Raw genomic sequence first — 12,703 nt, 5'->3', positions numbered from 1 at the left:
TCTCTTCTCTTCTCTTCTCTTCTCTTCTCTTCTCTCTCTCTCTCTCTCTCTCTCTCTCTCTCTCTCTCTCTCTCTCTCTCTCCCCTTACCTCCTGTCTCAGTATTTATTCTAAGACAGAAGAGCAGCAAGGGCTAGGCAAACGGAGCTAAGTGACTTGCCCAGGGTCACAAAGCTTGGATGTGTCTGAGGCCAGATTTAAACCTAGATCCCTCCAATTCCAGGCCTAGAGTTCTATCCACTGTGCCACCTAGCTTTCCCTCCAACAGTTTTTCAAGTAAAACTCTCATTTCTCACTCTTTTGGATGATAGAGAATTTTATTCTACTCTCAGAAGATAATTTTCCTCTCAATTAATTCTTCCTGTGGACTACATGCCAAGCCCTGGAGCTTCAGATCAATGAAGATTCCTCTAAGTCTCCAACAACAAATTCAAACATTTTCACTAATTGGCTCCTATGATGCATCTTATTTATCTCATTAAATTAGCCAATTATAAGAAAAGCACTTACCACATGCTTGACACTCAGCGATTGTGTTTCGCAAAAAAGAGGTTTCTTTGACCTTTAGAAATAGAAAGATGATTGAAAAGCATTATGTGACATGCAGTCCAAGGATTGAAGAATCTCAGGGCAGCAGTAGCAAAGACACTTGGCAAAGGCTAAGCTGTTGATGATTTGTCTTCCTGTGTCTGGTGCCTTGTTCCTCAACTTCAGAGACTCTTCATAAGATCACATATTTAGATATGGAAGAGATCCAAGAAGCCATTGAGTCTGACTCAATGAGAAAACTGAGGTACAGGCAGGTTAAGGGAATTGTCCAAGGTCACACAGACAGTAAGTGTCTGAGGAAGAATTTGAACTCAGTTCTCTTTATCTAACATGCCAGTTAGCTTCTATGGAATCCTACAAAGATGGAGCTTTTTAAATTTTTATTTTTTATTAAATCTTTACCTTCTATCTTAGAATCAATACTGTGTATTGTTCCAAGGCAGAAGAGCAGAAAAGGCTAGGCAATGGGTGTTAAGTGACTTGCCCAGGGTCATATAGCACAAGAAGTGTCTGAGGCTGAATTTGAATCCAGGACCTCCTGTCTCCAGGCCTGGCTCTTAATCCCCTGAGTCATTTAGGTGCCCCCAATGAATGACAGAGCTTTAAGAAGGTATCTTTTAGTCTGTAGGCAAAAATGTACTTCCTCTATCTCTGACAAATACAAAGGGTCATTACTAATTTCACTGGGAATGTGTTGTGCTCAGTGTCCTCTACTATACCTGCTGTCTCAGGAGGTCTTTCACTTCTCCCAGTATTTTGTTGAGTTGTGTCATCTGACCCAAGAGCTGCCAATTTATATCTCCTATAGGAACACCAAGGTGAAAAACCAATGAGCCAGATTGAAAATAATTAGACAATGGTAGTCATTTTACATGGTCTTTATTTTTAATTTTTATTTTTTAATAAAAACCCTTATCTTTCATCTTAAAATCAATATTGTGTATTGGTCCCAAGGCAGAATTGCAGTAAGGGCTAGGCAATGGGGGTTATGTGACTTGTCCAAAGTCTCATAGCTAGGCAGTATCTGAGGTCCAAATTGAACTCAAGACCTCCTATCTCTAGGGTTGGTTCTCAATCTATTGAACTATCTACTGATCCCTTACATCAGTGGTTCCCAAACTTTTTTGGCCTACTGCCCCCTTTCCAGAAAAAATATTACTTAGGCCCCTGGAAATTAATTTTTAAAAAAATTTTAATAGCAATTAATAGGAAAGATAAATGCACCTATGGCCATCACTGCTCCCCTGGATTGCTGCAGCACCCACCGGGGAGCAGTGGTGCCCACTTTGGGAATCACTGCCCTAAATGGTCTTTAGATGCCCATAAACTTGAGCTAGACCAGAGAGCTCCCCAGAGAAATGACAAAAGGCCCAAGATTAAAACCCACATAATCTCTGGATATAGGTCTATGCCAATTTTCTGACTTGCTTAAGCAATCACAATAAAGATGATGATGTCAATGATAATAATGTAAGTGGATGAAAAGAAAATGAGATTGTACAAAGTTCATCCAAGTTAAAAAATAAAACAATATTCGTAATTATAACTCGACATTTTGGACTTTCACACTCAATCTTGATCACAAGGAAAAATGGCATCACCTCCATTGATGCCACTGGGCTCCTGCATAGAATCTCTAGATATCATTGCAGGGATGGAGTCAATCAATCAACAAACATCTATTATGGACTTACAGTATGCCAGACACAGTGCTAGGTGATGGAGATACAATTATAAAGAACAGAATTTAAAGGTATGCCCATCACTTGGGGAAAGCTAAACAAGTTGTGGTATGTGAATATTATGGAACACAACTATACTGTGAGTGATGGGAAAAAAAGATGTTTTCAAGTTGCCATGCAAAGGCTTATATGAACTAATAGAGTGGAGGGAGCAGTATAAGAAAATTTATTCTATAAATAACATCAATATCATAAAAATAAACAGTTTTGAAGGATATATGAATTGATAAAAAAATAAAAAAAAAATGAGCAGAATCAGAACAACATATACAATAACAATATCCCTGTAAAAACAACTTTGAAAGTTGCAAGAACTTGGAGGAATGAAATGATAATCCAAGTACCAAAAGACCAATGATGAAGCATGTTTTATGCATCCTGACAGAGGGGTGAGAGACTGAGGCTGCAGAATGAGACACATTTTTCTCATATGACCAATTAGTGACTTTATTTTGTTTCGCTATACCTAATTGTTGCAGGATTTTATGTCTCTCTCTCTTTTTTAAATGGGGTAGGGAGTGAAAAGGAGAGAAAATAGATTCCTGTTAATTTTTTTAATCCAATTTTAAAAATACTTTTTTTCCTTAGCTCATGGCTGCTTATCTGAAGTGCCATTCAGTCACAAGTTTATTATATATGAAAATTCAAAATCCCTTTCACCCAAAAGCACAGAGAAAGATTTATGGCTACACAGAAATGCCATTACAACTTAGACAATACAAAGAGGCTTCAGAAGCTTCAAGGTGAAGATAAGAACCAGGCTGGACTTTCAGCTACCTGATTATCAGCAAGCTAAGCCTGGTAATACTTTTCTCATGGATGAAATGCCCCTGCTAAACTGAGGTTTCAACCTTGGCTTGCCAAGCAGCTGCATTTCTGACCAAGAGGGAGAATGTTAACCTCTTCACTGTTGGTTTGCTAGGAACCCAAAATTTAAAAATACTTTTTAAAAGGAAGGAAATAAGCATTTATTAAGTGCCTACTATGTGTTAGCCTGTGCTAGCCACTATATAAATATTATCTCATTTGATCCTCACAACAGCCCTGAGAGGCTATTTTTATCTTCTTTGTATTTGAGGAAACTGAGGCAAACATAAGTTGAGTAACTTGCCCAGAGTCACATAGCTAGTAAGTGTCTGAATCAGAGTCTGAATTTAGATCTTTTTGTCATTGAGCCCAGAACTCCATCCACTGGGGCACTATTTACTTCTGGCAGCAATTTAAAATATATGCAAAATAAATGTAAAGTGAATAAATAAAAAGTAGTTTAATACAAGGTAGTTTGGTTGATTCTCTGGGATTCTTTAAGTAGACCATCATGTCATCTGCAAAGAGTGATAGTTTGGTCTCCTTGTTGCCCATTTTAATACCTTCAATTTCTTTTTCTTCTCTAATTGCTACTGCTAGTGTTTCCAGTACAATGTTAAAAGAGGTGATAATGGGCATTCTTAATAAATACAAAGTAGTTTGGGATGGTGTCTAACAGCAAAGGTGTAGACATAGAAGATGGAGTATTCTGTATGAAGTACAGAGATAAAGCTAGTTGGACTGGATTGAAGAGTATGGATGGAGTAGTCCTGGTCAATGAGCCTGTAAAGCTAGTTTTGAGCATAGTTGTGATTGACATCAAAGCAAAATGAGAAGTTTATATTTTGTACCACAGCAATAAGAAGCCAGTGGAACTAATTGAGTAGGAAAACTACATGATCAGAGATATAATTGAGGTAAGTTACTTTGGCAGCAGCATGAAGGATGGTAATAGACTTGAGGCAAGGAGTCCAAGCAGGAGGCTGTGGTAGTAATCTAGAGAGATGCTGAGGTCTTGAACTAAATTAGTAGATTTTTTTCATCTATGCTCATGAATCTTAAAAAATTTTTCTTTTCAATTTTCAATTCAATTCAATTTAATTTCAATTCAATTCAATTTCAATTAAAAATTGCATGTAGAAATAATTTTAAACAATTATTTTCTGATATTTTTTTCAATCCAAATTCTTTCCATCTCTCCTTCTCCTCCTTCATCCTCAAGATGATAAATAGTCTGATATAGGTTATACCAGTGTTGTCATACAATACATATTTCTATTCCAAAAATTCATGAAGGAAAAAAAAAGTGAAAAATGGCATGCTTCAATCTGCATTCAGACTCTGACAGTTCCTTCTATGACTGTGGATGACATTTTCCATCCTGAATCCCTTGGATCCTTGCATCACTCTTATAGTTTAGCCCTTCCCATTTGAACATTGTACAATATTTCTATTACTGAACATAATGTTCTTTTGGTTCTGCTCACTTCACTTTGCATCAGTTCATATATATATTTCCAGATTTTTCTGGAATCTACCTGTTCAGCATTTCTCATGGCACCATAATATTCCATTATAACCATATATCACAACTTTCCCCTCCATCCCCCAATTGATGGGCATTCCCCTAGTTTCTTTAAATTGGTAGCTTAGTGAGTAGAGAGGGTAACGAGTGAAAGATAAAATGGCAGAGGAAACAAAAGGTTCAGATTAATTTTTTAAGCAATGTGTGGCAATTGTCCAACAAATTGGGCACTTCCCACAATTAGCCACAAAGTACTGTTCTAATTCCCTCAAGAGAAGGGGGCAGATTCAAGAGATGGTTGGAGGTAGAAACGACAAGATTTGACAATGAATTGGATATATATTGGTTATAGAGAGTGAAGAATTGGAGTAGCTTGCTTTGGGAAGCTGTGATTGGACTGGATGATGATGTCTCATGTCTTTTCAAACTCAGGATTAGAGTGAATATAGACTGGGGAGGGGGCATACCTGTGCTTGTTGAAGTCACAGGGTCACTTTGCTGTAGGAAGCAGTCTTGGAGGCTGGCGACCTGGAACAATGAACCTCTCACAACCAGCTTTAGTTCTTCCAAGGTATCCTGGGAGAAGAAACATTCATTCATGTCACTGATTTTTTGGCATAATTTAAAGAGAAACCATATGTGGTCATGTTGTGGTATCCCAGCGACCACAGTGAGGTTTACACAGGCTATGATTAGAGCCTCATCTAGTGGGTAGGATAAATGTCTTAGAGAGGACGTCACCCTTTCTTTATAAAGATGGGCACACCAGGGGAAATTCTTGAGGTTTCTCATCTGATGAAAAAGGAGGCTTTGGACCTAAAGACAATGCCATGCCCAAGTGAATGAGCGCCCATACTTAAAATCCTTGCAGGGAGCTAAGAGGAACTTCTTCCTAGGGAAGGGAACATGGAAGGAGCAGTGGTGTGGGAGTCCAGAGGACCTGGGTTCAAATCTAACTGCTGACATTTACTAGTTATATGATCGAAATATGTGGCTGAATCACTCAGTCTCAGTTTTCTCATTAGTTAAATGTTGATAATAATACATCAAATTTGGGCAGCTAAATAGCACAGTGGCTAGATAGTGTTGGACCTAGAGTCTTTTCCCCCCCGAGTTCGAATCTGACCTCAGACACTAGCTGTGGGACCTTGGACAAATCGCTTAACCTTTTTTTCCCCCCTCAGTTTCCAGTAAAGTGAACTGGCAAAGGAAATGGCAAACCACTCCAGTATCTTTGCCAAGAAAATCCCAGATAGAATCATGAAGAGTCAGATCAGACTCAAAATGACTGAAAAACAACAACCTAACAGAGCTTTGGTAAGGGTCAGCTTGGGATAACATCACTTTGTTTCCACTATATCTTCCAACCTCCAGTGAGCTATCCCTTGTAGCAAAGAATACTTCACATAAAAAAAAGTATACTTCACTGAGGTTTATCTGGTAATATCATTTTTGTGCTATAATGGAAGATTATTTTGTAATGTGTGAAACTTGTGTTTTTTTAAACATATAATAATATTTAAACTAGTGTTGTGGCAATGCCTGTTTTCATTTGTAAATAGTTAAGTAAGTGTACAAGGTGCTACTTTTGACTTTGTAAATACCATCAAGAACCACAGACACTTCAGTAATTATTATTACTTAGCTCAATAGAAACTAAATAACTGTGTAGGAGAAGCTTTGATTAGGAGGAAGAGCATATAATGCAAACATGTGGAGCTATGGGGTCTGGGTTCAAATCCTGACATTTGCTACTTGTGTGACCTTGGGTGTGTTAAAGGGATTTTCTTAATCTCTCCCTTTGTCTAGTTTAAGAGGGGGAGAGAACAGGGTTTCTCAGTGGATCAGAGGGGAGAGAGTCATCAGCTAACCTAACCTCTCTGACCTCAGTTTCTTCACCTGTAAAATGAGAGAGAATTGACCTCTAAGGTCCCTTCCAGTTTTAGATCCTATAGTAAGCACATGCCTGGTGGTACCTTTTGGGTGTCAAAAGAACAATCTAGATTACACTGCAGAGAATGTCTAGGAACTGTTGAGTGAAAGAAACCTGCATGTAAGTGACTAAGAGTTTGAAAAAGAATTTTTGAAAGACAGTTTTTAAATAGGCAGTATCTTTTCATTTTTCAAGGATTCTTTTTTTCTTTCATTTTATTTTCCTTTGTCTTTCAATGAAACTTTTCTTCTTTAATATCATGAACTGTATATTTGCAAATGGAGAACTGAACTCATTATAACTGGAGATGTGGGGGACGTACCATGCATTAATTTTCCCTGAGTTTTCTGGGTGGGTTTATGAACTAGAGATGTAAGGAATCATCCAATGTGAGAGGTTTTCATGCTTTAAGGGTCTCAAGGGATATATTAGTTTTTCTCTCATATTGCCTACATGTTTAACAGAGGAGGTTTATAGAATAGCAAACACAGGCATTATTGTACTTCTTACTAGGAGACAAGGATGCTCTGGTGGTTCAGAGAATTTCTTTAAAATCCAATTAGGTAAAGAAATCCTGTAGAAATTTCACATCCCTTCCCACACCCAAGTATTGATTTTAAGGAATGACATCTTTAGGCTTATAGACACTGATCTCAGATTCTTTAATGATATAATTTTTGACTTCTAGATTAAATGATTTGGCTCATGCTGGGATTTTGAATGAGGGCTGATTTCACATAGTCCTCGTATTCCTGAGCTTCTGTACACAGTCAGGCATCATCTGTTCAGAGAGTCTTTGCATTCGCATTTTTTGGAGTTTTCCCTGAAAATTGTCTTTCATTGTTCAAGAATATATTTGACCCTAGAATAAGAGAAATAATTTTTGTGATGGTTCATAGGATTATAGGACAATAAGTCCATATGATGAGATTGCATAGTCTAACCACCTCATTTAATAGATGAGTAAACTGTGTCTGACTCTTCATGACCCCATTTGGGGGTTTTCTTGGTAAAGATACTAGAATGGTTTGCCACGTCCTTTTCCAGCTCATTTTACAGATAATAAACGGAGGCAAACACAGTTAAGTGATTTGCCCAGGGTCATATAATTCATTAGGTGTCTGAGGCTGGATTTTAACTTAGGAAGAATTATCTTCCTGACTCCAGATCAGGTACTTTATCTACTATATCACCTAGCTGCCGCCCCAGACTGAGCTATAAAGAGGTTAAGTGATTTTTGTCCAAGATGGATAGACAGACATAGATAGCTAAATATACAGATAGACAGACAGATAGATAGATCGATAGACAGATAGACAAACATATAGATAGACAGATGGATAGACAGATGGATAGACAGACAGATAGACAGATAGATAGGTAGGCAGATAGCCAGATAGACAGACAGACAGATAGACAGGCAGATAGCCAGATAGATAGATAGATAGATAGATAAATATACAGATAGACAGACAGACAGATAGACAGGCAGATAGCCAGATAGCCAGCCAGCCAGATAGATAGATAGATAGATAGATAGATAGATAGAACATATATTAAGTGCTTAGTATATGTCAGGGACTGTATGGCAGTATAAGCAGTAGAACTGGAACTTTAAGTAGTTTTTTTGGTCTTTGTACATGGACAGCACATAGGTCCAAAGAATCATAGAATTCCAGATCTAGAACTGCAAAGGGCCTCTCTGTAACCTTGTGAGACTCTGTGAAGCCTATATTTATATCTATATTTAATACAAGGTAAAAATTAGCCAGAGTAAAGTTGAAGGATTAAAAATCTGAGACAGGGAGCAGCTGAGTGGTTCAGTGGATTGAGAGCCAGGAGGTCCTGGGTTCAAATATGGCTTCAGATACTTCCTAGCTGTGTGACCCTGAGCAAGTCACTTAACTCCCATTGCCTAGTCCTTATTGCCCTTCTGCCTTGGAACCAATACACAGTATTAATTCTAAGGCAGAAGGTGAAAATTTTTAATAAAGATGTGCCAGGTGGGAGACTTTAAAAAATATCCTATACATAGAACTGTTTGTAGACAATTTCCTGTTATGTAATTATGGCTATGTGAAGAAACTAGAGAGATGAAGTGACTTGCTCAGGGTCACACAGGTAGTAAATGGCAGAGTCAGAGTGGAATCCCAACCAACACTCTGCATGATACAAAGCTGATTGGCAAAGACACCAAAGGCAGATCTTGGGAGCTCCCAGTGTGTTAGAGGTCAGAGTCTCAGTCACTGTTCTTTGCTTTCGGTTGGCCATCCATGGGATCCATGGACAAGTGACCATGGGGTGGCTTCGGCTCATGAATCCACCTTTAAAGGAGCAGAGGCTGCCCTCTGCGCTCACCTGTGCTTTCCTCTGGAATGTCCTCAGTTCAACAGGTTCAGAGCTGTGAGAGAGCCCAGAGAACGCCCTGGGGAGATCCTGGATGGTGTCCACCTGGTTACAGTCCAGGTAGAGCTCCACAGAACTGGACCCTCGCTGGAAATTGCTCAGGCGAAGGAGGATCCTGTGGCGTTTGCCATCAGCCAGCTGGATGTTGTTGAAGACTACCAGGTTTATCTTCCCATCAGCCTTCAGGTAACGGAGGATGGCTAGAACAGAGCATAAATGAATTATGGAGAAGAGAAGAAAGAGATAGTATTCTGGAGTATAAATAAATAAAAGTAAAAATTAGCTAAAGTTGAGAGATTAAAAATGTGAGATGAGGGGCAGCTGGATCATGGAGATGGGTATAAATCTGACCTCAAACATTTGCTGGCTGTGTGACCCTGGGCAAATCACTTTATTTCCATTGCTTAATCTTTTCTAAATTCTCCCTTGGAACCAATACACAGTATTGATTCTAAGATAGTACACAAGAGTTAAAAGATAAAAGAATATGTAAGGGGTGAGACCTTTTTTTTGTTTGTAATTTCCTCTAATGTGGTTCTGGTTATATGAAAAAACAAGCTCAGTAAGATTAGGTGACTCAGTCAGGGTCACACATAATAAATGGCAGAACATCATTAGGAAGAGTGATAGCATATGGTGAGCCTTTCCATATTCAGTTAGCCTTTCTTCCTCAACCGAAAAGCCCATCCAACAAGTCAACAGTCTGTTAAGTCAAATGAAACTGCATGATTTTATGTATTTATTTAAAAAAAACACCTTACCTAAGTATGGGTTCCAAGGCAAAAGAGCAACAAGAACTAGACAATTGGGTTTAAGTGACTTACCCAAGGTCACACAGCTAGGAATTGTCTGAGGCCAGAATTGAACTCACAGCAATCTAGCTGCCCCTGAATTGTATGATTTTAGAGGGCTGAAGCATGCCTCCCACCTCTTGGCAGAGAGATGATGGAATGGAGGTGGAGGGAGAATGAGACATACATTTTCAGACATAGTTAATACCTGTACTTTGTTTTGTTTTTTTGCTTGACTATACTCATTTATAACAAGGTAGGGTTTCTTTGCCAGAGGCAAAGTGGGGAATGAGAGAGAGTCCTCCCAAAAGGGAAGGAAAGACTATCAATAAAATATCACAAAGTGTGGAAATTCAGACAATGTAGAAACAAGTAATATCAATAAAACTGTATTTGAAACATCAAAAAATACACAGAGGAAAACCAAAATTTTGGAAGGAGAGATAAGGCAACTTTGCTACTATCGTGTTAAATTTAATATGAACTTTAAAACTGTATGTAGCAGAAGTTCAGGTTTCACATACTTTTTTGGCCCTTGTATATTGAAATGTTCATGTTTGTAAATGATTGTTAAGTTCATAATAAAAAATGTTGAAAATAAATGAACTATCTCTTGCTCTACCTCCAGTCTAAAGAGATTGTAAATTGGGAAGGGATCAAATCTTCCATTTCTTTATACCCTCCAAACTGCCTAATGTAGTGTGAGGGATGTAAAAGGTGCTTTCTAAGTATTAGTCAGATTTTCCATGACATTATTCCAATATTGCACAATCATCTTGGTCACACTTTCATTTGAGCTATCATGATACAGTTTAAGCCAAGTTCTACTCACTGATAGAACCTTCTAAAACTTTTTTGGTATCTCTTATTTTTCTGTCACCTTCATTTCCTTTTTTAAAACAATTATACTATGAACTTAATAAACATAAATATTTCTATGTATGAAGAACTAAAAAGAAGATTGTGGCACAGTGAATAAAACATCAGGCTTGGAGTCAGGAAGACTCATCTTTCTGAGTTCAAATATGGCCTCAGACACTTACTAGTTGTGTGACTCTGGGCAAGTCACTTAACCCTGTTTGCCTCAGTTTCCTCATCTGTAAAATGAGCTGGAGAAGGAAATGGCAAATCATTCTAGTATCTGCCAAGATCCTCAAATGGAATCACAAAGAATTGGACCCCAAATGACTAAACAACAATAAACTATACATAAAGATTTCTGTGCTCTTATATTGAGTTAGAAAATCTCATATTATCATTATTTACATTCAATTGTATTTTTATTTATTTTGTTAAATATTTCCCAATTATACATTTTAATCTAGTCAGGGCCATACTCAGGAATGTTTCAGGTGGCTGGTTAGTTTTACACCTCTGATCTAGTCCAATCCCCTTATTTATAAATGAGAAAACTGAGGCCAGGGAGGTGATTCGATTTGTCCAATGTCAAGTGGGTGGTAGTGTCAAAGAAGGGATTTGAAACTAGGTCCTACCTCCCATCATTGCCACACTTGTGGCTTTGATTCTCTATTTCTCTCTGAATTAACCTGCTGGGAAGAATTACATGGTAGTACAGAATCAGGGCTGTTTGGGAGTATCATGCAGAACCCATTCCCTAGTTGTGCATCTGTGAATGTTCATGGACCAACCTGCTAGGCAGGATCACCTCCACCCTCTTCTTCTGCCCCCTCCCAACCTTGGGCTTTTCATCTCCTTTAGGTCCCCCCAAATCACCTAATTCTGATCTCCCAGAGTGAGCCACCAGGTCTTCACGTATGGAGTCTAGCTAATGGGAACTGGAGGAGAACCAATGCCCCCATGCCATATGGTGGTAATAAAAATAATCAACCCATGCCAACTTGAGACTGCACCAGGAACTCAGCAAGAACTAAACTCCTGTGTGGAAATGTTGGTGAGTGCTTTAACCAGCTATAAATTTCAACGCCTTCTTCCAAAGTGTAATAGGCATCCGTTGACTGGCACACACAACAGTCATCCAGTAAGACTTCAAAGGACTCTATTCATTCTCAAGACAGCTTTATGCAGACAATGTAGTTGAAGAATAGCATTTGTCCTAACAGAGGCAATTTAACTACAATGGGGACCCAAATCCTGGCTGGCCTGATGGACTCAGTGACCAGTGACCAGGACAGAAGCTGTTGCCCTGTAGGAATCTTTATTTTTGCTATATGATTTTTTAAATAAAAAAGTGATTTCCATAAATATTGATATTTTATATTAAAATATTGTATTGGGAAAAGAATTCCCTCTTACAGATTCATATGCATAATTGAGCTAAAAAGAAGTTGCCAGTATAAGAGGATATTTTTTCCAAATGTCATTTCTCTTTTTATGCAACTACTGGGCATGGTTTCTGGCGTACTCTTACTCTGTAAGCCATTTCAGACGGTCACTCATATTCACATTCTTTGCAGAAGTTCATTCCAAAAATTCCAAAGGAAATGTGCTGAGTTTTTATATAATATGGGTAACATGAGCTCAGCATCAGACAGTTAAATCAAATGCATTGACACCAAGAGAATCCTTCAAAGGGTCACTTTACCCTCCTTGGGCAAGCAGGCCTAGATGACAGCTAGAAATTGCCAAAATTCTGTCTCTGTGGTAGTTCTTGAAAAAACAATCAGAGGAAAGGGTTCACCTGGCTCTTACCTTCTTTTGCTGGAGCCCTAGTGCTACCCTAGGAGGGCTCAAAAGAGTAAATAAGCCTGTGTGATTGGAAGGAGAAGAAGAAGGAAGAGGAGGAGGAGGAGTAGGAGTAGGAGGAAGAAGAGGAGGAGGAGGAACAGGAGGAGGAGGAGGAAGAAGAGGAGGAGGAGAAGGAGGAAGAGGAGGAGGAAGAAGAGGATGAGGAGGAGAAGGAAGAAGAGAAGAAGGAGGATGAGGAGGAGAAGGAAGAAGAGAAGAAGGAGGAGGAGGAGAAGGAAGAAGAG

At 38.7% G+C, this 12,703-nt stretch overlaps 1 protein-coding gene across 1 annotated transcript in view; it reads right to left on the bottom strand.

Moving 5' to 3' along the window:
• THBS4 (thrombospondin 4) overlaps nt 1-12,703 on the bottom strand; it is a 70,416-nt gene that overhangs the window by 37,792 nt on the left and 19,921 nt on the right. The window contains exons 3-6 of the mRNA XM_044680949.1: nt 8,914-9,161; nt 5,090-5,198; nt 1,268-1,350; nt 510-561 (exon numbers count right to left, since the gene is read on the bottom strand). Of these exons, the coding sequence (XP_044536884.1) occupies nt 510-561; nt 1,268-1,350; nt 5,090-5,198; nt 8,914-9,161 (492 nt within the window). The remainder of the gene's footprint in view (nt 1-509; nt 562-1,267; nt 1,351-5,089; nt 5,199-8,913; nt 9,162-12,703) is intronic.

Source organism: Gracilinanus agilis, chromosome 1 (genome assembly GCF_016433145.1).
Source record: "Gracilinanus agilis isolate LMUSP501 chromosome 1, AgileGrace, whole genome shotgun sequence".
In the NCBI taxonomy this organism is placed as follows: Eukaryota; Metazoa; Chordata; class Mammalia; order Didelphimorphia; family Didelphidae; genus Gracilinanus; species Gracilinanus agilis.
This window is presented reverse-complemented; position numbering and strand designations above follow the sequence as displayed.